This window comes from Hypomesus transpacificus, chromosome 15 (assembly GCF_021917145.1).
Source record: "Hypomesus transpacificus isolate Combined female chromosome 15, fHypTra1, whole genome shotgun sequence".
NCBI lineage: Eukaryota > Metazoa > Chordata > Actinopteri > Osmeriformes > Osmeridae > Hypomesus > Hypomesus transpacificus.
This window is the reverse complement of record NC_061074.1, coordinates 4,608,026-4,633,494: the sequence shown is the minus strand read 5'-3', so window position 1 is coordinate 4,633,494 and position 25,469 is coordinate 4,608,026. Positions and strand designations below refer to the sequence as shown.

Genomic DNA, 25,469 nt, shown 5'->3' with positions numbered 1-25,469 from the left:
AACGGGGCAGGGGTACAGGGCAGGAACGGGGCTGGGTTCTGGCGGCAGGCGGCCGACTCTCCCTGGCAGGAACAGCCTTGGTGGTCTGGGTGCTGGGCGGCGCAACCTTCTTCGTCCGGGCGCAGGGCGGCACAACCTCAGGATGAGGCAGGGGCACAGGGCAGGATCGAGGCAGGGGCCCAGGGCAGGACCGAGGCTGGAGTCGGGGTTCCGGCTGAAACCAGGACTTGGGGTGGGCCTTGAGCTGCAGGCTTCGGGGTCCACCAAAGGCCAGGCGGGTCCCTAGGAAAGGGTTGGGTGAACTCTCTGCTGGGTCCCATCTTGGTCTTAGCATTCTGTCACGACGTGAGGTGGGGTTGGACCCAAATGCAGGGGAGTACCGAGGCATAGCGAGGAACACAGGTTCAATTCTCAAAACGGGAAACAGACAGGGTACACACAGTGACAAAGGGTAATGCTAAGACAAAGACTGGACACAAAGCAGGAACCTAAATACACAGAAACAAACAAGACACAGGTGAACACAATGAAACTAACGACAACTGAACGAGACAGGTGACAGGGAAACACTAGGGCAGGGCAAAACCAAAAACAATAGGGGGGCACGGCTGTGGCCGTGACACTGTGAGTGCAAAGTGTGTTCTTTCTTGCCATTCTGAGCTTCTTACTTTACATTTACATTACATTTACTTTACATATGTATAGTCCAACCACTTAGCTCTTGGCCTTCATTTTTAGTCTGGTACAGCCAGGATGACCTCCTGCAGATCTACATTGAAGCTACCCCTGGAACAAGGGTTACTCTTGTGTTGGAATACAAAAGGGCTCAAATATAAGACCGACTCAGCTGAATCTGACACAATGTTCAATTTCATTTCAAAGAGGCCAAGTAATTAAAGTGCCTTCCTCTGTTGTTCATCTGGCTTCAGACAGGGACTGTTTGGTACTTCAAGGACTACAGATAAATGCAAGATTTTTTTCCCATCTCCAGTGTGTCCTTTTGCATGCTCTGCCAAGAGAGTTGGCTGGCTGTGTTAAACATAATTTCCGACCTGTCTCCCTCCATCAGTAGATGTGGCATTAACACACCACTGAAATGCTCTATGATCCTTTCTGAAGTTGTACTATATACATCTAACCAGGAAACCAATTTTTTCCTTATCAGATACACTGATGTTTTACTTCCACAGGTCTCTCTTCGAATAGAATCTAGAAGAGTATAGCTTCATCCAATGGTTCAGACATTTCCTTATTAGAAATACTGTGGATGATGATAGTTTCCCCACAGGCAGCCCCCTCTGTGAGGCCGGAGGGACCACGTCTGTGTTTCTTTCTATATCTGTCTCTGCTTACCATGGCCCCGCTCTTCTGTCTGGAACAGATGTTATGTCTAGTGCTCCATCATTTCCTCACCTCCACTTAATCAGTACTTTTAATTAGCAAGCCTCACATGCACGCACACACACACATAAATACTGTACTGTAGATACACATACCAACACACACACACACAGAAGTGGGCCACTAAGATAGGGGATGGGCCACCTAATTAGAGTAGACTCCTTCTTGTTTTCTGTCTCTCTTTCCTGCAGCATTGCACACCATGGGTGCCTGAGAGGAGGACAAAGAACATTAGTTTGAGGCTGGGGGTGCTCTATGTTGCTACATGTTGTTGGCAGTATTCTCATGTACTTGGGTGTGTGTGTGTGTGTGTGTGTGTGTGGGAGGGGGAGAAGACAAAGGAAGCTGCTTTATTTAGTGTCAGTGTCACATTTACGACACTCACACATGCATACAGACACACACAGTTCGTATGCTCCTTCTCATGAACACAGAATTGAAGATGCTCTTCATCCATGTTATAATAAAACTGTGTTGTTATCAATGGTATGAATTACATAATGTAATTCTCTATTCTCTTTGAAATAAAGTTTTTGAATCAATTGAATTGTTTGAATCCAACTTAAGGTTAAAATTGCCAAACTAAGTGGTTTAAATAACTTAATTGAGAAATATAATACATTTCATGGAGTAGTTTGATACATTTAATTGGGATACTAATCAATCATTCTATTCAAATTAATACATGAAATAATTTAAAACCAATGCATCCCATTTCCCATTTGACCTTGTTAAATATAACCAGAGCCAGCAAAACATTATTATTATTTAACATGTTTTGACTCCCTCTGTATACTGCATGTTACACATGCATAACACACAGGGTCGGCCCAAACCTTTAAGGGGCCCTAAGCAGAATTGATTTTGGGGCCCCTCTGAGTCGCTTTTTATTAAAAATAAAAATGAATTACGTTAAAATATAATTTAATGTGCTCTTGGGGGCCCTCTGGTGGCCACCGGGGGCGTTAAGCAGCCGCTTAGTTCGCTTATGCCTTGGGTCGGCCCTGATAACACCTGTCTGTCAGGAAGACAGATTTAAGTTTTTCATGACTTCAATGTCAAGCTAATTAAAATGTCATTCTGAGCAAGTTAAAGAAATAGCTAGTTAAGTTATAACAGGTCTACTACCCAACCACAGATCATTTATGAATCAAGTTGTTTTAGCTAGCTGTAGTATTGCCATTTTGCCTATTTAGCCTATATGGTTGTAATGTCAACTAGGGATGTTTTGGCTAGATACTGCAATTAGCTAGTGGCTTGAATCAAAAAAGAAAAAAAAAAGTAAAATATGAACCCTTGCCGTCAATATGTGGATCCCATACTTCATTGTGACCTTCTCTCATGGTACAAGGTGTGGTTGTAGGGTACATGAATTTGGGTTCGACCAAAAAGTTCTGAAAAAAACGTTTTGGGTATTATATTTTCCTTCCAAGGTATGTCACACTGTTATGTTGAGTAAAATAAATAAATAGGCTATTCATTGACGGTGCCATTTTGTTTACGCCTTGGTCAATTTAACATTAAGGTATAATTGGTCTTTTAAGGTGCTGTTGACCTTGTGATTGCATGTTAATTAAGCAATAACATTGTTGTGGTTGTTCTTACAGTCTGACGTGTGTATTCATCCTGGGGATTATGCATGTTTGAGGTGCTGTGGGGGTTTGGGACTCATGCCAGCACAAATTGGATTAAGTCTCTCAATGTTATGGAATTGCTTTATTATCAGGGGTGCTCTGCATAATGTGATTACTCAGTGATGCCCCTTGTCTGGCTGTGTATTACCCACTACCCTGTTCATGAGTCCATTAACAGTCTGTTATAGGTTGGTGTTATGCATGGCTCCATCTTGATATTTGGTAATGTACATGACACAGTGATGGTAGATCCCAAATTAACGAAGAACATTGTCCCTGTTGCTTTGGACAAATAAAATTAGTCTGTAATGCAATGGAAATCAATCTTTCAGTCTTTTAATGTGTTTTTGGGAAACAGCCAGGGAGTGAATGATGGCTACTGTCTGCTACCTGTCTGCGCAGACTTAATAAACCCATGTCGGACTGTCCCTCCTGTCGTCCTCGCTCACTGCAACCAGCCAGCTTGGACAGGGCATATTTCACATTCTTTGTTCTCCCATTTGACCCAGGTCAATCCAATTCTTCTCGTTCTGCTGGCTTTCATTTTCTTTGTTGCCCCAACTGCCACGTCAATTCCCCAAGGAAAACCAGGCTGCACAAGGCAGTCGGATTCCTTCACTCACAGGTCAAGCCCAGGATCTGTCAACCGCACCACAAAGCAGTGCATCCTAATAGCCCAGACTCAGAACTTGCCAGATCTTTCATTCCCTAAAAACATAACCCTAACACTTTTTCACTTCCTCCGAGATGTAAAAGTGCCAAGTACTGAATAGCTACTCATACTGTATGTGTCTCTTCAGCTGGGGACGGGCTAACTGATTCCATCTAGTGTGTGGTGAAAGAGACGAAGGGATATCTTTTAAGTGGAGTGTTAACCCAGCGGAGAGACACAGAGCTATATCTCACAGGATGTGTGGCCCATATGATGGAAATCTTTGTGTGGGGATAGGTGTGCGCCTGTCACTAAGCTAAGCGACTGTAATCCCCATCATCTTGAGGTGAGAAAACAGACGGTTTATCACAATACATAGTAGCGTTTGTTCTTATGACTTCTTGTCACTGATATGCGTTCTGATACCATAAATATCTATGTTGAAATGTTGGTTATTTGTCTTGGCAAAGTGATTTTCTCAAATGCTGTACAGTGTACAGCACGTCTACTTAGAACAGTGAATGGCTGTGTGTTATCACATACCCTGAGTGAGAAGTATTTAGACATGTACAGACGTCCTCTAATATTGCCTTCTGATCGTCGTACCGCTCTGGATAAGAGCGTCTGCTAAATGACTAAATGTACCCACCCAGCCCACCGCAAGCGTGTGACTCCATTGCTGAACCAGTCCTCTCTCCCTTTCTCTGTCTCTCTTTCCTTGCCTCTCTCACCCCCAGATTATGAACGTGAGTCTGTCTGAGGGTGACAGAGTGACATTTGAGGACCTGGGAGGAAGGGAGCCTGTCATGTTGGCCAACGAGTCCATCCTGATGAAGGGTCTGGTGGTACGGAGTCACAGCAACCAGATCGCTCTCCGTTTCCACAGCGCACGGCAGGACACCGCCGGGTCCCTCCTGCTACGGTACCAAGGTGCGTTCCAGACCATGCATTCGTAATACGGCAACGATCACATGAATGCCACGTGGTTGGGCCAGCAACCAACAAGCAATGTCACAATACCTGCATTGCAAACAGATAAGAAGAACTGCTAGAATTGTGACAAGTCAAAAACCGAAACAGGTGTGTCAAGGGTGTTACAGTTTGGAGAAGGTGGAGATGAATGTCAGTTGAGTTTAGCTTAGACCATGCACAGGATACAAACACTACATTACACCAATAGTGGAACAGCTACCTTGATTGCTAGCGAGTCCTAATCCCTGCCTGTCACTAAAGGCAGATGGAAGAAACATAAATGACTTCTGCCCTCTGTGCGCCAATTCCATTTGCACATTTGGCCCAACTCCTCCTCCACACCTGTTTTATCTTGTCAACATAACGTGTTCATGTCAGCCTGAAAATGACAACGGTTGTCAATTGGCCGTGTAATTAGATGGGCAAATTGCTGTGATAATCTGTTTCTAATTGTATTCAACCAGATATTTCAAAAGGAGAATTAATAGTCTTGGAAAGGTTATGAGCCTATTTAAACATTACTGTAATAACGTGATTTTGTTTATTTTTTCTTAACCCAGATCCTTTTTGTCTTTAGGAACTAATGACGCGTGGTGTTATTGTAGTGCAAAGAGAACTTGTTGAATGCCATGCAAAATGTCCATGCTCCCGGTTCGTTCTCCGTAGCCATAATGTCCACATATTTCTCCCTTCTCTTCATCTCTCCCCCAGGGAAGTGTGTAGGTGGCATATGCCACCTGTTGCAGAAAATGTGAGAGGTCCTCTATTAAAGAATATAGTCATTATACATACTGTACTGTATTTGACAAAGTACGGCAACAAATTGCCTGTAACAACTTCCTGTTTCTAAGCACAACCATTGATGGCTTCACCTCGCTCATGCAGAGGATAAATAAAGAGCATACGCAGTCTTGTGAGATAATGATGATTGCTATTAACAAGGTCTGTTTGCCATGTGCCACTATGCAGCAATGCACCTCAGTGTGCTGTAAAGTTTGGTCAAGTTTCAATTACATTTTCTGCAAATCATGTTTGTCATCATGCAAACCCTCTTTGAAGCCTGCTCAGAAAATTCATGATGATCATCATTTAATCATGGATTGACATCACTTGTAGCAGCTAACTGAGATTAAATGCTGTGAGTTTGATGATAGCAGAAAACCTCCATCATAGACAGAAGTAATTGTAATCAGACTCCATGCAGGGAGAGAATCCCACAGGACTCCTTTCAACTAAGGAGGAGCAGATTGACCCGTCCGCCAAATTGGACTGAAAACCTTGAAACCAATGAAATGCTGACAAATCCCAGATCCTGGCTAGACTACTGTGTTTCTCAGACTGATTAGGAAATAACAAGTTAAGGACATTCTTGGACTACAACTTCTATATTTCCCTTCATTTTTTTACATTATCCCCGCTCTCCCTTTACTTATTTCCCTCTTTATTTATTTGTTCTCTTTCCACATCTCCCTTTCTCTCGCCTCCCCCATCCTATGCCTGTGCACTCTTCATGTCTTTCAGGTCAAATACAATATTATTACTACACTAGGGTAAATTTGGTTTCAGATTATGTATTTGTTATCTATATTCTCTTCCTTTTTCTCCTTTTCTCTTTCTCTCTAACTCTCTCTGTCACTTTCTCTCTTTCACTGTGTGATAGTGTCAATCTACGTAAACTCCTGCTCTGCTACTGAACAAATACTTCAAGCAGTTTATATTTGTTCTCAGTACTGTTATTTTTGCAATTCTATTTCTGGCTTATATATTTAATGGCAAAGAGACACAGTGATTAGAGTAGCTTGTCCTGCAGTTCTGAAAGGTGAAATAGCATGCAGATGGTTTCAACTCAGTATATAATAAACTTAAGTTAGAATTTATTACGGGCAAGGTTGTCTTTACTAGAAACCCTGAAAGAAAGAACTTTGAGGTGATAGAACTTTCTTAAAGCACTTACTTTAACACAGTTTTAAGATTTAAGTTGACAATTAAGAGCTCGTTCCAAAACCTCCTTTTGGCAGCTGTTCATTAGAAAATGCCTCAAACAAAAATACACGTCTGTTCTGCTTCCCTTGAAAGCAGAACACTGGGAAGTGATGTTGATGTTCCACAGTGTTCTACATTTCTCACCCTTGCAGTCTAAGTGAGTGAATGAATGTGTGACTGAGTGAGAGTGAGCAGACAACAAAAGGAGCGAGTGAGCGAGCGAGTGGAGAGAGAAAGCCATTTGACGAAAAACAAGAATTAAGTCAAAACAATCATCCATCCCCATGAGTCTGTCACCCCCAGCAAGGCTTCAGTCTTGACAGTCACATCTGTGTGTGTCATCACCCCGTCTCAGAGCCCCACAGGCAGTCTCCAGCGCTGGGGAGCCAAGCTGCTGCCTCTGCCACACTTCAGTTTAATAGTAGGTACTTGTTTCCTCCGACTAAGACTGCAGTGCTTGTCCAGTGAGGGTCTGAATCAATGACAGAGCGAGGAACTATCCAAGACCTTTGTCAACACATGTGGGTGCATGCACGTACACATTAACACACACACACATAAGCTCAACATCTGTGTGTCACTGCCCTTTTGCCCTTGTGGATTGATCGGAAGGAATATAACGCATCACCTCTCTCCCTTCCTCTCTCGGTCTCGAACGTCCGTCTTACCCTGCCGTTTGTCAACTGCCAGATGATGCTCTTTGTCTGCCTGCGTTTCCCGTCAGTAAATATATCTCAATTAATCCACGGATGAAATATGCTGGAGGGCATAGTCCATTGGAAAAGCAGTCGTAACTTGGCTCGATTTAAAACCAGACCAATGTAAAAAAGGAAAGTGCTCTAGGTATCAGTTGGTATCAGTGATACTGTAATAGTAGTAATGGCTTTTGCATGTCAGTAAAGGGCAATATGAATTTCATACCAGCTGTTTTTCACTAGATCATGAGATCACTGCCCCTCCATCTCCACTAGCAATCCAAGTATTCCAGTTTTCTCAAATGTTGCTTTTCAAACAATATTTCTGAAATTCTGTATTCTGACAATCTGGTTTCTGCAAGATGGTGGTCTGTGATGCAGGGGCTAGTCTCGCCATAATCCTTATTGGATGAAAATCACTCAAGTGTGAGAAATTGATTTAAACTTGGATGTGTTTAATGACCTTTATGATCCTCTTCCAGTAATAGTGACCATCTCTACTATAGAAAAGTCATTACAGTTAAATGATTCTCCTTAAGCTAATTAGAGGAGACAGAATAGATTATTTACTAAATTAAATTACCACCATATTAGGCTTTAATAGGAAATATATTGCTTAAATTGCAGCAGCTGCAAACTGGATTAAGTAAGTAAGCGTGTCAGAAAAGAACAAGACATCGACCGCACCCTTCCCAGCCACGAGAAATGCTGATTGTCGATGAACTACAGGGAAAGGAATACATTGTTATTAGCAGGTGCTACAAGTTGGATTTTGTGAGTTTGATGAAAATCACTGGGTTTTTAAGCAACTCATTATATTCTGCTGGAATTGACCATGAGTTAGATTATACTGTAAAATAGAAGATTAAAGGTGACACAACACGTGATGAAATCACAGCTTGTGATGAAACCAGGGCTAGCCAAATTGTTACCTTTGTGTTTTGCCACTTTGTATAGCTGTTAAAATAGAAGGTGTTGATGTAATTTCCATGGAAACAAGGGTTTTTGCGTCTCAAGAGAATGTATCCAGCTTTGTTTGTGTTTTTTGTTCAGTGCAATAATGAGCCTCATCCAATCCTTATTTTAACTGTCTCCCATCATTAAATGTATTATGCTACATCAAAACAGCAGGAATACCCCCCTAAAGTAATATGACAAATGATATTTCTTACAATGTGACTTGATGTGTGATCGTTGTGATACAGCTGAAACATTATCAACCTTTTGGGTCATTTGTTATGGAACAAAAAAACACATATGGAAGATCAATGCTTTGTGTTTAGAAAAATCGTTTTTTATATATGTTTTTAGAGGCATTACTGCTTTTTAAAAATTATTTACAAACACAGTAATCATGGAGATAACAGGAAACGTGGGAGAGAGAGAGAATTGTATGCGGTGAAAGGCCTGGGCTGGATTTGAACCTAGGCCGCCGCAGACTAAATGGGGCGTGCATCAGTATCAATATCATCTGTTTTTAAATGTTTAGCATCCAAAGCAACATGGGGGCCAACAATAGGCTAGCATAATCAATCCTCACCGGTTGAAACCTGTTAAGTACACATGAAGTAGATGGTATGAGTGTCCCCTTGAGCAAGCAGTGAGTGCAAGTGGGAAGCCTGCATCCCAACCTACAAATTCTTAAGCTTGACACTATCACAGTGTGAAATCCAATCTTATCACTAAAAGAGATTTTTCCATATGCCAGTGTCCTCTCTGAGTGAGCTTGTCACAGATCGTTATTCTCAATGAGCACAAATGAATCCCCTCTGTGCTTCATAATTAATGTCAGGGCATGAAGGAGGATGTATCTTTCATCTGGTCATGTAAAATACAGGAGACTTAATAGACCATTCGTCTCTGTTAGTGGGTAACCTCGATAGCGAGATGACGCCGAGCCAAGCACGTCACGTGTCACTTCCCTTTCTCGCAGCCACATAAGCGTGTCTGGTTACAGCATGACGATGACAATCCACCAAAATGTGGGATTTGCTAGGTCAAGTATTGTTTTGTCTCTTGCCCTCAGCTAGTTTGTTAATAGCATAAGCAAAGAAGTCTTTTTGTTAATATCTTTACTTTGCTATATACAATTTCAAAGTGTTGTGCAATTTGGGAAACTATAGGCTACAAAGTAAAAAAAAATCTTGCCGTAAAGTGTCCGCCATTTTGCCATTGAGGGAAGACGGCCAAAGTCTAAATAAGATTAAAGCCTAAATTACTGGGTTTGTGATCAGTTAACCAAGAAGAAGCTGGACAGTCTCTGTGATAGGCGTCCTCAACGAGTATTTTCCTCGACATTACAACAAGTCAACGGTACCCAAGAGTGCCACACATAATTTTCAATAAATTATTGTGGTGCTCTTAAAGTCCTAAAGACATTTGAAAACCATTTCTTGATAGCCAGGACGTCTGCTAATCTCTCTGACGCCAGCTGCTGCTTCAAGGTTATAGCCCCAGTGAAACCATCTCCATTAGTTGAGCCCTCAGCACACATTGCAGCATGACACCAAGGAGTGTGGAGTGAGGAGACAGAGCTGGAAGTGCCAGTGATTTAGTACAAGCGGGTCTTATGTCTCTCTATAAGGCTGGCGTCCAGTGTCCCCTCTGTATTAGTCTAATAGAACCAAGAACGACAGGGTGATAATGCTGTAACAACACCCCCAAGTCTTCGGCCCCAAGCCCCGCTGCGCTGATACGCAACCGCAATAAAGCATAAATAAAATGGATGGCCGGGGGAGTGTCTGGGCCCTACTCATTGGCTCATTGACTCTGAAAGAGGAGCGCTGTGGAAAGATTAGAAAGCAGTCAGCAGGCCCCGTCGCTCTTTCTCTCAATTTCACTGTAGTGCTCTGCTTCCTGCCTTTACTTGCTGTTGTTCTTCCGGGGGGATAATTCAGCCCCAGCAGGCTCTCCTTAAGAATGACAGGTCCCTCTCTCGTGCTCCCTCATCCTCCTTCTTCCTCCACCACTTCCCCTCTGAATAGCTGTCTCTATCTCTACCACCTTGTCAGCAGGGCTCCTAGGATTACAGGGCTTTTCTCACTCACGTAGGTGTCCCAACAAAATGTGATGAAAGAAGATGGCGCTCAAGCAACCTTGAGCTTGGGAAAGGCGATATTAAAAAGTTGCATTTTATTATTTGTTATTTTTATTCTGTAAGGAAAAGGTTCAAGATACTGCAAACCAAGTGTAACCAAGTAACACGTTACAGATTTGTGATCATTTTGGTGTATTTTACATGCAGGTTATTGTGGTTGGGTGTAGGGTTAGATGTTCTTGGAGGAATGCCATTAACTACTGTCTGACCTCAGGAGACAGCCACTTTATTGCACTGCCTGGTGTTCCTCCCATGGGAAACACTCTGGCACCAGGACCATCATAAAAAAAATGTACCTTTCTGTGATGCTGCCATCTGCAATTGTTAATGGTAACAGGGTGTTGCTGTAATAGGTGATGGAACATGCAGACATACTCATGTACCACATTCTGTTGATCTCTCTGTTATCTGAGCAGACATGTCCTCAACAGTAAGTGTGACAGAGCTGTGGCAGGTCAAAGGTTATGATTTATTGGCCTCTTTAAGCCCTGTACATATTTTCTCACCCGAGGCGCAGCGATGTCTTCTCTACACAAAATCAATACGATGGTCCCAAAGCCGTTTTTCAAACCAGCGGTGCACAATAAAGTAGCAACAATTATAGAAAGATCAGATGAACTAACAGAAATATCTGTGCTCTGAATGGCCAAAAACACCTGGAGGATGAAGGAAGAACGATTGTTGGTTGTAATAGAGTAGTTAGTGAAATGGTCACTTGTGGGCCAGCCCGGATATAATCCTTGCAGCCTTTGTTATGTAAAATGATTGCTAAATCTCTGTTGAAGTAAGTCACAGTAGCGTACAAATGCTTCAGTATAAAAGCTCTCTCTCTCTATCTCTATCTCTCTCTCTGTCTCTGTCTGCCCCACCCAGCCTTTGTGCTGAGCTGTACCTTCCCTCAACGTCCGGCCTATGGGGATGTGTCGGTGAGCAGCCTGCACTCAGGGGGAGAGGCCTACTTTTCCTGCCTAATAGGCTACCAGCTCCAGGGCCCCAATACCCTCACCTGTCGCAACGCTAGCACCCCCTATTGGAGCGGCAATGAACCACGGTGCCTAGGTAAGTGCGACAACTACAACATTCTAGCTGTTACTATATTATATTATATAACTATATTAACTATATTATAGATAACCGGAGCGAAGAACCTTTTTACAGTTAAGCTGTATGGCTTAAGAAATCGTCCTGGCTTCATGAATTGGAAATATCGTAGATAAAGTATCTGTGTCACTGTGTGTCTTGAGACTCTGGGGAGGAATTAACCTATACAATGTGACCTACTCACACATGACTTGGATTTTGGTTCATTTTGAGATTCACTGTTTGATTTGGTTGCCAGTTAATCCTAAACAAACTCCCTCCAAAGGCAGTCTGGAATGGCCTCGAAGAATATAACCCTGAGAGATTTAGATGTAGTTTCTTAATTACAGTTAGAATGCAGTTTTGCATTGTTCCCCAAAGATGATTAGTGACAAGCCATGTCAAAAGTTTACTTTACAAATAATCACTCATTTTAATAAGCATGCAAGGGTCTCCATTCCATATTCTAAATGATGTGTCTATATGTGTGTGGGGAGGAGGGGGAGGGCTGGATGCTGATTTGGTCTGGTCGCTTTAGAGCTCTGCGGGTGTCTGTCGGAGTCTGATTACTGAAGCATGGGCGCCGTGCCACAGGGCAAAAGCACCTGCTCAGCTTTAATTAAGCTTTGTCTGCAGCCCTAACCTTTCCCTGATCTCCTGTGATACCAATACCTGAACCACTGCCAAGACCTCTGCTTTTACTCCTATTAATCCCCTGCCTCTTTCTTTCCTTCCTTCTTCCTTCCTCTGGTTCCTTCCTTCTTTCTTCATTTATTTTGTTCTATGTTCCTTGTTCTTTTGTTTTTCAACATGTTCTCTCTCTCTCCCTGTCAGCTGCTTGTGGTGGCATGGTCAAAAATGCCACAGTCGGCCGTATCGTGTCATCTGGTTTTCCAAGCAACTACAGCAACAACCTTACTTGCCATTGGCTGCTGGAGGCCCCTGAGGGACAGCGGCTTCACGTCCACTTTGAGAAGGTGGCCCTTGCAGAGGACGATGACAGGTGAGGGGCCACAGTCCTTCATTATCGTATGAGTTGTTCACCTTAATAGAGAGCTCATGGCCATGTTTTTGAACACGGTAAAGTAGGTCAAGTTCAATGACTAACTAGCGTAGGGACTCTAAATAAAGTATAATAATGAATGAGCATGTAGCATGAAATATGTATTTAATTGTTATGTAAGTGCAATCTAAGGAACCTCCAACTTAATGACATTGACAAGCTTTGCTACAACTCTAAGTTCTATTGCATTTTTAACAGGGCAATTATGTGATGTTATGTAATGATAACATGTAGTATTAATATTGAATACCATTTGATGGTAATTCTCAAGAAGGTATGTCAGTGCTGAAAAAGGAACAAAAGATCCACCAAAAAAGATGATTCTTCAGAATAGCAGGTTTGGTTTTGATGGAGCGCTTCAGTGGCTTGTCAGACTCGTACTGTCAGTTATGTGACAGCTGGACACAAGATCCCACCCAAGGCTCGGGCGCTGCTGTCACAGAGCCATTAGAAAACCATTCTTTAGTTACACTTCAGGGCATTGTCTCATCATTGGAAATAGGAGAACATCTGTGTGTCTGTCTGAGAAAGTGGAACACACTTGGAAGAAACAGAGAGGGGGATGTCAAGTAGAGGATTGCCCTTGTCTAATTCAAAGAGAGTGGGGAAGACAGGAAGAAGAAAATTGTGAATTAAAGTTATTTTCTCATGAACTTTTATCAAGTAGATTACCACCACAGCTGAGCTCACTAACAGTGATATCATTAGCTTTTACGAAAATCAGCCAGTCCTCTGTTATTATATTCCTGGTGCTTTTCTGAATTAATGGCAGAAGTCCAGGTGGCTCAAAGTTATTTGACAAAGTGAACTGCACAAGCTGCAGTTTAGGACTTGCATTGGGCTTTCAGGTTGATGATCAAAAACGGGAACAGCATCGACTCTCCAACAATGTACGACTCGTACGAAGTGGAATACCTCCCCAACGAGGGTTTGGTGAGCACGATCAGACACCTCTTCATAGAACTCACCACGGATGCTTCCGGAACCTCCACGGGCGTCGCCATCAGATACCAAGGTTTAGAACCTCTCTATAGACCTACATATATAAGGCCACCAAACAGGGTGGCAATGAATCAAAATCTTAACCTTACCCCAATCCTTCGCCTGTACTCAGCGTTTGCGGCCGGTCACTGCTACGAGCCGTTTGTCAAGTATGGGAACTTCACCAGCAGTGACAGCACCTGGGCGGTGGGGACAGTGGTGGAGTTCACCTGCGAGCCTGGTTACACACTGGAGCAGGGCTCGGTCATCATCGAGTGCATGGACCCCAGCAACCCCCAATGGAATGAGACAGAGCCGGCTTGTAGAGGTGTGTGAGATAAGACTTCTCTGTTGGTTTTGTATGATTCTGTGCGTCATCTGGCTTTCTGCTGTTCTTTTCTTTAACATGTGTGCATGCATGCGTGTGTGTGTGTACTGTACGTGTTGCAGCTGTGTGCAGTGGAGAGATGACAGACTCTGCAGGGGTGGTCCTATCCCCCAACTGGCCTGAGGCTTATGACAAGGGGCAGGATTGCATCTGGGGCATCCATGTGGAGGAGGACAAGAGGATCATGCTGGACATCCAAGTGTAGGTACATCTGAGCAGGAGTGCGTATTTCAGCCAGAAGACTACCAAAGCATACTGATTCATTCATCACTGACAGCATCTGAGCTACAGACAGTGCCCACTTTTTGTGCTTTTGTGTGAGTTTGATTGTGTCTTTCCAAAGTTCACTGGAGTGGTCACTGACCTACATTGAGTGCACGTGAGACAGTGAAAAAATAAGTTTTTGTGTAGCAGATAATGTTTCATAATGAATAATTGTATCACAAGTCATCTTTTTTGTATAAGCATATCTTGAAGAGATCCAAATCCTCTCCCTCCTCATGTTTAGCCTCTCACTCTATGTGAATCTGGCTTTAGATTGTTACCTGGCTAAAACTGAAATTCAAAGGTGTTAAAAGCCATCCATCATCCATCAATAGAAAAGGCAAAGGACAAAAGAACGTTTTTTGTACTTGGATGAGACACATAAGTACGACCAGACAAAGGTTAATTACTAGCTTATGAGAAAACTAATTATTTCAGAAGGGTTCAGCTGAAGGTGGTTTTTTCCCCCCCAAGTCTGTTATGTCAAGCAGAGAAGCGAGTGTTCTTTGTGATAGTGGTGTCAGGTAGGGCGGGAGAACAGAAGATGCTGCCATGTCAGGACCTGATAGATTATTCATGCGCGCAATCATTCGGTTTCTTTAATTAAGAACCACTCATTTGCTGACGTGTCCTTTCTTGTTCTCCACGCTTTTCTCTAGTATTTCTGGCTCCCGCTCTGGTTGTACTTTTAGAACTGTCTTCCCTCCTTGTCTAATACACAATGCAGTCACAATAATGAATTTCCTGGTCACCGAGAGGACTGAGTGACACGTGCGTTCTGTGTGCGTGTGCATGTGCGTGACAGTGTGTGAGAGAAATTGAGCGCATGTGTACACTGTGTTCTTAATGCAGCTCGTGTTCAGCCCTAATCCTTCTTTACTATCACGGTCAAATAAGAGATTTTTTAGTCGTTGTCTACTGCTAAAAGCAGATCCCACAAGTCCTGTTGTAATCCTTCTGGACTTGTAGTCAGACCCTGGAAGCTTAGCTTCTGCCTTTGCACCAGCCTGTGTTGCGTGTCTGTCTGCTCTACTGACATTCCCCTTTTTACCACCCAACAACACAAAGGCTCTATGTGCCTCAGGATCATTCCTGGGGTTTTGGAACCCTCCACTGCAGTAATGAGAACATTCTAACTCGCCCCATAATCATTCATCAGTGCCGTCTGGTACGAACACTGAGTAACACAAGTTCTAATGACGACTGATTCCTTCATTCAGCCTAGTCTAGCCTAATCTAGCAAGTGGGGCATTGTGACGAAATTGTGAACCAAAGATGGTAGCTTTTACATATTCAATGCATTGCATATAGAAATTGTGATTGAAGACTTATGCATGGTAGCTGGTGGTTGTCTATATTGCAGATATATGTATCCAGCGGGTAAACTTCAGTGATTACAAATATAGATGTTGGCCTTCTCATGACACATATACAAGTATACTGTATACGAATATAAATAGCACTGTACATTCAGACAACCATACTTTAGAAGCCCCACACATGTCAATCTAACAAGTAAGAATTGCTGCTGCTAGGTCATATGTAAATCATTAGTCTTTCACAAGGAACCAAATATGTACACAATTATAGAATAGTCCATGGAAGTGTGAAATTCTATATATTGTACTTTGCAAGTCAAAATGGATGAAAAATGTGTAATGAGTAATTGTGAATTGTGGCAGATTCAAACTGTGGCTTTTGCTTGCGGGTTCCCTGCTAGTATTATGCATCAATGCATATAATAGTAGTTATACTTCTTATTTTATTATTAGATTTGCCTTCTTGGGTTGACATAAAATGTAGTTGCAGAGGTCTTTGCAATACCACTGTTAGATACCAAAACAAGGCTAAATAAAGTGAATGTATTACACACACTCACTGATTCCTGGTACCGCGTTGGGCATGGAACTGAACTTGTGTTATCCTCATTTTGACTAGGGCCAAAAAGCAAACCTCTCACATTCTAGTTTGAGGCATATGTTCCTTAAGAACCTGCTTCATTGTGCTTTCATTGGTATGAGATGTGATGACAGTGTTCTAGCAAGAACAGATGCATTTCTCTGATCTTCCTTGTTTGATAAAGACATTTTGAACTTCCTCCAAAGTTCTGTTCATTTACAGATCAGCTCCTCTGATGCTGGCACGGCACAGCATAGCTATATTCTGCTGTATTCTGAGCACAAACGCAAGACTTTTCTTTATCTCTCACTCTTTGGGAAGAGAAAATGCCATTGCATATCAAGAGCCGTTAAGAATAATGCTTTCTGAAAGCACAGGGAGCCAGCTGAGCCTGTGGGCCAAGTCAAGCTGAGCCTGTTTTTCAGATTAAACTAAATTGAATTAGTGTCAGCAATTGGAAAGCATGATAGATTTTTCTGCGCACACACAAGGCGAGGCTATGCAAAGGCTTGTTTACTTTAACACATATGACCCTTCCAAGCCAACAACATTTCTCTGTCTGGCTTGCCCTTAAACCAGGTGTGAGGTTTTTGTTGATCAGATCTTTTTTTTACGACACCTGAGTAAACGTAAAGCATTGTAGGTGTAAATGTGTTTACTCTTCTTAGGGAAGTAGCCCCATGAGTATCCACACCAGTGACCCGTGAGAGTATTTATTCTCGTTAAAAGAACAACTCTCATTCTCATTCCAAAAGATCAGAATATCTATGCACTTAATTGTTTGTTTTACTTCACAGCCGGGAAACCTGGAGATGGGGGTTACCTGCTCTGTTTTGTCCCAATTGTAATTATAAATGCCATTACCGTAAACATACATGATAATAAATATTGTCTGTTTCTGAATTGATTTCCCTATATTCTATCTGGATTTCAGGTGTCTCCAAAGTGATTTATAGTCCCATTTCTTGCCTTTTAATGAGTTTTATCAGGCGCCACTTGTGATTAATTAGAGACAGGAAAGAGGTTTCATGTCTCTTCATTCTGGCTGAGTCATTTCCTTTACGCTGTAAATCCTCCCTGTGCTGAAGCAGAGATCTCTGTCCCAGGTGACATCTGATTGTTAATGATAGTAGTTTCAGTTTCAGCTGGAAATAAATAGATATAATTGAGTAAAAGAGTATTCATTGCAATGCTTTCAATTGACAACAATGTTGACACTCTTTCCTGTGGTTCTGACACAGCTTGTGGATTCGAGCACTGACTCCACACAAAGAAAGGAGAATTTCAGTTTTTGATGAAGTAGTGCCATAAGTTCTAACACTCCCACTCTGAACAGTTAAGCCACTTAAAAGCCAATAGAGTTGTGGAGGCTTCATGACAAAATGATCGACAAAACAGAATGTGCCAACATTTGGAAAAACCCACAATGACTGAGGCTTTGTGGAGATGGCTGCACAATGGAGTGACAGACAGGCTTTTAAAGAACTGTGTAGAGAATATAATCATTTCCTGTAGCAGTACATAGGCAGGGGAAAGAAGGTCTTGTGTTCCACAGAAATTGGAACTGAACAGTCTTCATGAACTTGTTCATTCTTGATTATGGAGGGGCAGGATTTGACTTTCATACATTTCCAAACGGAACAAAATGTGTTGGATAATTACAAAACATAAGGGAAACCAATGGGGTTAGAATATACACACAACATTTATTAATAATTGATTTGCTTGTTATCTTGTTTCAGACTCAACGTTGGCAAGAACGACTTGCTGACATTCTATGACGGAGATGACCTGACAGCCAAAGTGCTGGGCCAGTACGGTGGCACTCGGCCCCGCTTCAAACTCTACACCTCCATGGGTGACGTGACGATCCAGTTCCAGTCTGACCCTGCCACCAACATATACGGCTACAACAATGGCTTTGTGGTGCACTTCTTTGGTAAGGACAGAAGGGAGAGAGTGAGGCAAAGAGAGGGAGAATAAGGGAAGTGTGACTGAAGAAGAATAGAGTTCAAGGAGGCATTAGTATGAAGGTAGGGAGAGGAGGAGTGAGAGTGCTTGAGCATAAAGAGGCTTTCGGAGGTCTGAGAAACCATTTCATCAGCACAGTAACATGCCAGAGCAAAACCATAAAGCAGCGATCAGATAAGCCGTAACGAATTCCATGCAGACAGAGGACAAGAAGGGCGGCTGTATGCAGATGACTAGTAAGGAAAACGAAATAACTAAATTTGTAGTTTCTTCACACCCCTCGCTGAAGGAAGGAAAACAAGACCTGGCCAAGTGATCCAGGTGTCTCAGATACGACTGGTTGGGATGCCCAAACACAATTACTGTGTGTGTTTGTTTACATTAGCCTTGTTTTGCGGCAAGCCCTGGCCTTCGTTGCTTCTGCCATCGGAAGAGCATGGCACCCGCCCAGCTCCCTGGCAGGAAGCCATCCCAACAGCACTTGTCAAACAGAGAAATCCCCACAAATATTGAAACACTGCAGTTTATTTCAGAAACCAAGCATTGCAATTTATTATATATCGTTTTTACATTGTAAAATCATGCACCTTGAAAAAGTATTTGCACTTTGTTACACTTAACCTGTAAGTGTCCTGGTATGCCCAACAAATTATTTCCATCTCACATATTTCCTTTTTCTCTTTCTCATCCATCTATTTTGTCTTTCTCCAAATCTCTTGCTCTATTGGTCTCTATTGATCTCCCTCCCTCCCCTCTCTCGCTCCCTTTCTTCCTCCCTGTCGCGGCCACAGAGGTTCCTCGTAACGACACGTGTCCTGAGCTCCCAGAGATCACCAATGGCTGGAAAAGCACGTCCCACCCCGAGCTGGTCCACGGCACCGTGGTGACATACCAGTGCTACCCGGGGTACCAGCTGGTTGGCACCGAGTTGCTCATGTGCCAGTGGGACTTGACCTGGAGTGGGGATCTGCCCAGCTGTGAAAGAGGTGAAACATTGACATGCAAACACACACGTACACAAAAGTACAAAACACAACACACATGCAATCACATGACCTCTGCACCCTCCTTTTCTTTTGATCCTTTTTCCATCCAAGCAGCCAGGCTGTGCTTATCAAAAGATTGGGATTGGGTGACCGGGGTTCAGATCCTCTCTCTCTCAAACAGTGACAACAATCTATAGAGCAGTGTCCAAAATGGTTGACTCACAGTGTTGTCATTAACATACTGCCCTCTTTCCTACTGTGCCCAGAATTGGGTTTGTGAAACCCTGCTGGGAGATGCAGACGCGAAGCCAGTGTCTTAAATCTGCAGCCCTGCGGGTTTGTGTTTCCGGGTTCAGGGAAAGGATAGAGACTCTTATCAATGCATCAGGATGGCAGTGAGATTACAGATTCCAAATATAATCCCTGTGTGTGTTTCGTTGAGCAGTTGTGTCCTGTGCTGATCCTGGAACTGTGGAGCACAGTCGCAGGGTGATGTCTGGACCGCACCTCACCGTGGGCTCCTCCGTCCAGTACATCTGCAACCAGGGCTATATCCTCTCTGGAAACAGCCTGCTCACCTGCTACAAACATGGCTCCTCTGAGCCCAATTGGAGCCAAAGGCTACCCAGATGTGTCCGTACGTAACTCTTCTGGGATACCAATGACTGATCAAGGGCTAGGGAGTCGTTTCCAAAAATATACTTAAATGCATGCAGGAAGTGCAAAGTGCATCCAGCAATGACAAGAATCTGTATAGAAATTAGGTACAGTATATTTAGATATTCCTTTTTTATTCACGCCTGTTTTCTTAGTTTAATTTGAATTCACTCCTACCCCAATGGGAAGTAAGGTTAAGTAAGGACGTTGTAAAGTGATGTGTGGGCTTGAAAGAGCTTGACATATGAAGGTTTTGAGCAGCTTTACTGAAAAGCGCAGTGCTGGAAGTCAGGAGACCCTGACGAGCAACATGTTGCTGCCCTTCCAGACTTGGGGTTAGCACACTCAAGAGTGCAGGAGATTTGAAACATCTGTGCTCTGATTGGTCTTACACATCCGTATAAATATCCAAAAGTTGAGCTTTTTAGAGTCAAAATCCTTTTGGATTGCATTTCATTGCAATTCAAAAGGATTGCAATGAAATGCTCCATACAGTGCCAAAACAATTCCCAATAGTGAGTGTATGGGGTAAGTTTGTAAAAAGTGTCAAAATAATTTTAAAATGGTAAGATGCATTAATGTATGCACCTTCCTGCCAAAGCAAATTCCTTGTCTATGCAAACCTTCATGGCGATTAAAACCCTTTCTGTTTCTGAATTTAAAATCTGCAAAGAAATGTCTAGCTTGTACAACACTACTACTGTCTCTCATGCACATATTCATGCTATGAGGCTTGAATGACAAGACAGACACTCAAAATTACTTTGAGACGCTTCCCCCAGGTTGTATTTAATCACTTTAATCACAATCTCATGCATAATAATGCCTTGTGGTTATAGCCTCTCAAGCTACACACATTTCTGAATTGATGTAATTTTAACAGCATTGTCCTCAATAAATTACTTTTTTTCTGTCAGATTAGCTTCAAATGTATGGTACCGTCTGCTTGCTTACTACAGATAGGACCTGATCCAATTATACAATGCAAAGAAAGTTGTCCAGGCTGTTAAATGAGGACATTATGTTCTCATCATATTCTTAGGTTTATCATTGGACAGCCTTACTTTCACACGAAGGCCGGTTTGCTATTTCAAATCTGTGTTGGAAGACTGGTTTGTTTACGTGTAGTTTCACACGTGTGTGGGGTGTGGGTTAGCATTTAGAATGCCTGTTATTGTGTCTGTACTGTATGTATGTGTCTTGTTTGCAAGTATTCATCCGTACTCTTCTGTCCTCCCTCAGTGGAGACCTATGAGCCATGCAGGAACCCAGGCACTCCAACCTTCAGTATCCCCAGCTCAGAGAAGCCCTTCTACCAGGCCAATGAGATACTGCGCTTCTCCTGCCTCACTGGCCATGAGCTGCTGGGGGAGCCTGTCCTCCACTGCGTCCCTGGACACCCGTCTCAGTGGAGCAGCCTGCCCCCTGTCTGCAGAGGTAGTGATTGCATTACTGTTTATGGCTGGCATTTGTTTTATTAATTCACAAGTAAATGATCTGATTTATCTAGGTAGAAATCAGTTGCTTGTCAAAATGCAAGACTAAGTGTAAGCATGTGCTTTTTGTTGTGCCATTGAGTGTGATTTGAGGCCATTTTTTTCTTTTTTAGCCGAAACACTGGAGTATGTCAATGAGCGCAGGCTAGACCGTAAGTGCCATCATGCCCAGAATAAAAACAAATGCTTCTGATTACATGTTCACAGCAGAATCATTTTCAACCAAAGTGCCCATGTAGTTAAAAATGTTTTCAACAGTTATGTCAATTATTCCCAATTAAAGAGTGTAAGTAGCCTTCAAGGATTAATCCCTTTTGAATATTTTACCCTTTGTCTTTACTAGTTGCCGATGCAGAACTCAGAATGGATTCGGCCAATGTAACCATAGCAGTCCTCATCCCAGTTGCTCTCATCTTGGTCCTTATCTTGGGGATCTACCTGTACATTTCAAAGTAGGTATAATATATATCCTTCTGAATGAGCCTTATATTCTACCAAGCATTCTGTTGTATACTTTGTTGATGACGTGTGTGTGTGTTCGCTGTGGTGCTCTGCAGGGTTCAAGGGAAGTCTATACGTCTCCCCATTGCCTCCACCTTGCCATACAACCACATTGCAGCAGAATCTACCTTTGACAACTCTGTCTATGAGACTCCAGTAAGTGTACACTGGGCATGATAAATCTGTTTGTGTGACATGTGTGTGTATACTGTACACATGTTTCTGTATATTCATGCATGTATGTGTGTTGACAGTTGTGAAGAATCTAAGGGCGGCTTAGTCAATATCAGTACAGACTGATGTACAAAATTAATGAATGAATAAATATGTAGATAAAAGCCTAAACAACATTATATTGGCATTGGGTGAACTTGAATGTAAGAAGCCCTCAGCAATATCTTCCACCTGTTCTTCCAGAACATATCCATTGGCTTTGTCCCCAAAACCAGGTTAGGTTTAGTTGCTGTCAGTTTTCTTTTTTTATACATACAAAAAAAGAGTCCATGAATATGAAGTACCATCTGTGTTCCAGATTGCAGGTTTATTCTCCAAACCTAATCTACTGTAAAGTGAAAATATGGAAATTGAACAGAGTGGCGTACAACCACAGTCCGTTCACCATCAGCTACTGACAAGAGCTGTGTCATTTAATCTGATGGTTCCAACGTGTTGCTCTTGCTCTTGAAACCGTGGCCGTAACAACGTATAGTGATAACTTTTGTGTAGGAAAGAGTGACCTGTTCATTCACCTTGCTTTCATACTGGGTGGTTGCCTCCAAAATACATTTATGACAAGAGGGTATTTTAATGTACAAGGAGCAAAGTTCCCTTCATATTCGAAATAAGCCTCACTTCATGATATATCAGACGACACTATGCTCTTCTCTATCAGAGTGATTAACTGCTTATTCACTGACAGCTTTTGTTTGTATGAAAACACCTGTAGAATATCATGTATTTCTTGTCCAGTAAAGCTTGCAACAACTTCACAATAGTCAAGTGACACATCATTATAACAGTTTATGATGATACCAGCTTGTTCATGCCTCAATAAGACTAGTATTTTTGTGTCTCTCCATTTCTTTTTTGTTCATGACATGATTGCCCTCCTAAAGAACAATGAGGTGAGAACGCTCCATTTTTATATTTCATCTGTGTCATCCCACTGAATAAATGTATGTGTATATAAGTTTACAAATCAGTTCCGTCCATCATGCTTCATTTTCACGTTTAGTGCAATAACGAAGGACCAAAGTCCCCATTATCACTTACAGTAATAGCAATAACATTATGTGTGCGGGTATATATGGACAGGGAAGCAGTCCCAACAGAAGGCATTAAGTGATGCAGAGCCCCCTGGAACTATCCTGCTTTAAAACGGATTAGGATTTTGCAGCCTGAACCTCAAAGCTCATTTCATTAAGACCCTAGTGTCAGATATACCATATTCTGGGGGGTCAGTGAGGAATGTGGAATTGAATTTAATATGTCACCTCTGCCTAGTGAAAATAGACCACCTCCTCTTCTCTGCTGTAATTATGTATTTCTGTCATATTCCTCATTCAAACAGCCATAGGTGTTCATAGGGCAGACACTCAATGTTTTTTTTGATCCTGCATCTTTAGAAATATGTCAGTCTGGACACTTATATTGCAAGATCTAGTTAACTTTTCTTTACAAGGGTTAACTTAATAATACCTGTTGAATCACAATACAGCGAGGAATAAAAAGTGCTGAAAAAACCCTTATCGTAATAAGGTAGGGCTTCTTTGGGATAAAGGGTCAGGGGAGCAAAGACATATATTGAGAATATAACTGTGCAAATACTTAAATGGTCAACCAAAACAAATGAGAAAATGTAAATAAAATTGCATTTTTATGAGTGAATGTGTCAATAGGTCTAGTCTGGTTTAACCAAGCATCAGCAGTGATATGATGTTTGATTGTTGGACACCTCTCTATATTTAATCAAATACTGCCCTCTGCTGGTATGATCAAATACATATAAACTGTTGTTCCATATTCTGTTTCTCATCAAAGTTTGCATTGTTGTCTATTAATTGAATTACAATACATTCACTGACAGTATTTGCTATATATTCTTGACTTTCACTAATGAAATACCTTGTATTTATTTCACAGGAGATACGAGAGTATGAGGTTTCTATCTAGAGGCCCATTGAAGCATGGACAGATATCAAGCCTGTTTGCCTTTTGGAATTTTCTCTGCACTTCTCAACCCCTCCGAAGATTCATGAGACCTACAACTTTTCCAACCCCTTCCTCCACCATGTCCTCTCCACTGAACGTTGTCTTCGAGGACCCCTAGCCACACCACTGCAGAGACTGGGCCACAGTATTATTTTTCTAGAGCATCAACAGCAACGGCCTAGCAGCAGCATTTATACAGTTTTTATCCTGTAAAATTAAAGACTTAAGTACATTATGTCGTCACAGAAAAAGAAGAAGGCAATGCTAGTGGAACAAATGTAAGCTTGTACCCAATAGTCCCAAATGCAAAAGTGTTTTTTCCTCCTGTGTGTCTGACACAAAAATATAGCTAAAATGTGTTGTTTAAACTGTGTTTCATTGGATATACAGTATTGTTTACTCTATATAATAAGCTTCAAATAAGCTTTGTATGTCACTATCATAATACTTTAAAAACATTCTTGTTTGAGATTTCTTATCAGAATGTGCCTTAAATGTAAGGCACTAACTAAGCAATGCTTGCATCAGTTGCAGTCTGTTCTATACATTTCAAACACGTGTTTTATTGTTTTTGTTTGCATAAGGATCATGGTGGAGGTGGAAGCCAGAATTATGTTCAGTTTACAACCTTACCACTTTTCTGTACATTACCAAACTGTGTTATTAGTGTTGTAAATTTTTCCTACAGCTTAGCCACCATTGTAATCATCAAAGGGATTCTGCATATTGATGCAATATATTGGTTTGATGCAACCAAGCTGAATCTATTAGGATATTGCATCACCATTCAAATTATCGGTCTTCTAACATTGCCAAATGTGAATATTTATTATTGCAAGATGGTGTGATGACAATGATGATTCTGTAATCTATTTTTGATTCATTGTATATAGTGTGCTGATGAAGCCACCTCACGAACAAACACATCTTCAATAAAAATTATTATTCAAAAAATGGGAAATTGACAAATGCTTTGTTTCATTTGTTTAAGGAGATGTGTACACAACAGGGGCGTAGCCCTCATCCCCCGCCCCCCAGCTAGATTTCTGATTGCTTACAATAAAAACTAAAGGGATTGTTGATATACGGTCATACATTATTATGACATTTTTCACGCTCTCTGCCTGCCTTGAAAGTTAAGTCAAATCGACCAGCAGGTGGCCATGTGAACACAAATGCATAGTTTGTAAAAAAAAAAAAAAGAAGAGCATTGAGTGCAGAGGCTGAGTGCGCGCAGTTGGTAGACAGACAGGTAGCCAGTCCAATCATTAGTCTCGGTCTAAATGATTTGTCATGTTTATTACAGTCCAATGACGCCCACAGATGTCGGATTGTTTTCATATTGCCATCAAACCTGTATGCATCGGTTGTGAAGTTTATTTTGGCAAATATGACAAAAAAGTGCTTCCCAATAGCATTGCCTACACCATCTTTAATCAGGCTGTGGCATTTATCTTTTAGAAAGAGTTAAATAAAACAGTTTGCTATAGTAGCCTAGTTATTAGAATTGACAAATGATATGCTTAATTTGCGCAGAA

The 25,469-nt window shown here is 42.0% G+C and overlaps 1 protein-coding gene across 2 annotated transcripts in view; it reads left to right on the top strand.

Moving 5' to 3' along the window:
* The window catches only part of sez6b (seizure related 6 homolog b), a 66,778-nt gene extending 41,897 nt beyond the window's left edge, over positions 1 to 24,881 (top strand). Inside the window, exons 4-18 of one of the 2 annotated variants that reach the window (XM_047036610.1) lie at positions 4,425 to 4,617; positions 11,308 to 11,493; positions 12,349 to 12,517; positions 13,426 to 13,592; positions 13,692 to 13,886; positions 14,009 to 14,147; positions 17,852 to 18,048; positions 18,872 to 19,066; positions 19,512 to 19,703; positions 20,966 to 21,160; positions 21,333 to 21,371; positions 21,563 to 21,671; positions 21,777 to 21,876; positions 22,836 to 22,844; positions 23,863 to 24,881. In XM_047036610.1, coding sequence (XP_046892566.1) covers positions 4,425 to 4,617; positions 11,308 to 11,493; positions 12,349 to 12,517; positions 13,426 to 13,592; positions 13,692 to 13,886; positions 14,009 to 14,147; positions 17,852 to 18,048; positions 18,872 to 19,066; positions 19,512 to 19,703; positions 20,966 to 21,160; positions 21,333 to 21,371; positions 21,563 to 21,671; positions 21,777 to 21,876; positions 22,836 to 22,844; positions 23,863 to 23,892 — 2,115 coding nt within the window. In that variant the 3' untranslated portion in view covers positions 23,893 to 24,881. The remainder of the gene's footprint in view (positions 1 to 4,424; positions 4,618 to 11,307; positions 11,494 to 12,348; positions 12,518 to 13,425; positions 13,593 to 13,691; positions 13,887 to 14,008; positions 14,148 to 17,851; positions 18,049 to 18,871; positions 19,067 to 19,511; positions 19,704 to 20,965; positions 21,161 to 21,332; positions 21,372 to 21,562; positions 21,672 to 21,776; positions 21,877 to 22,835; positions 22,845 to 23,862) is intronic. The other variant, XM_047036611.1, reaches the window with a different exon arrangement.
* Positions 24,882 to 25,469: the final 588 nt, after the last annotated feature.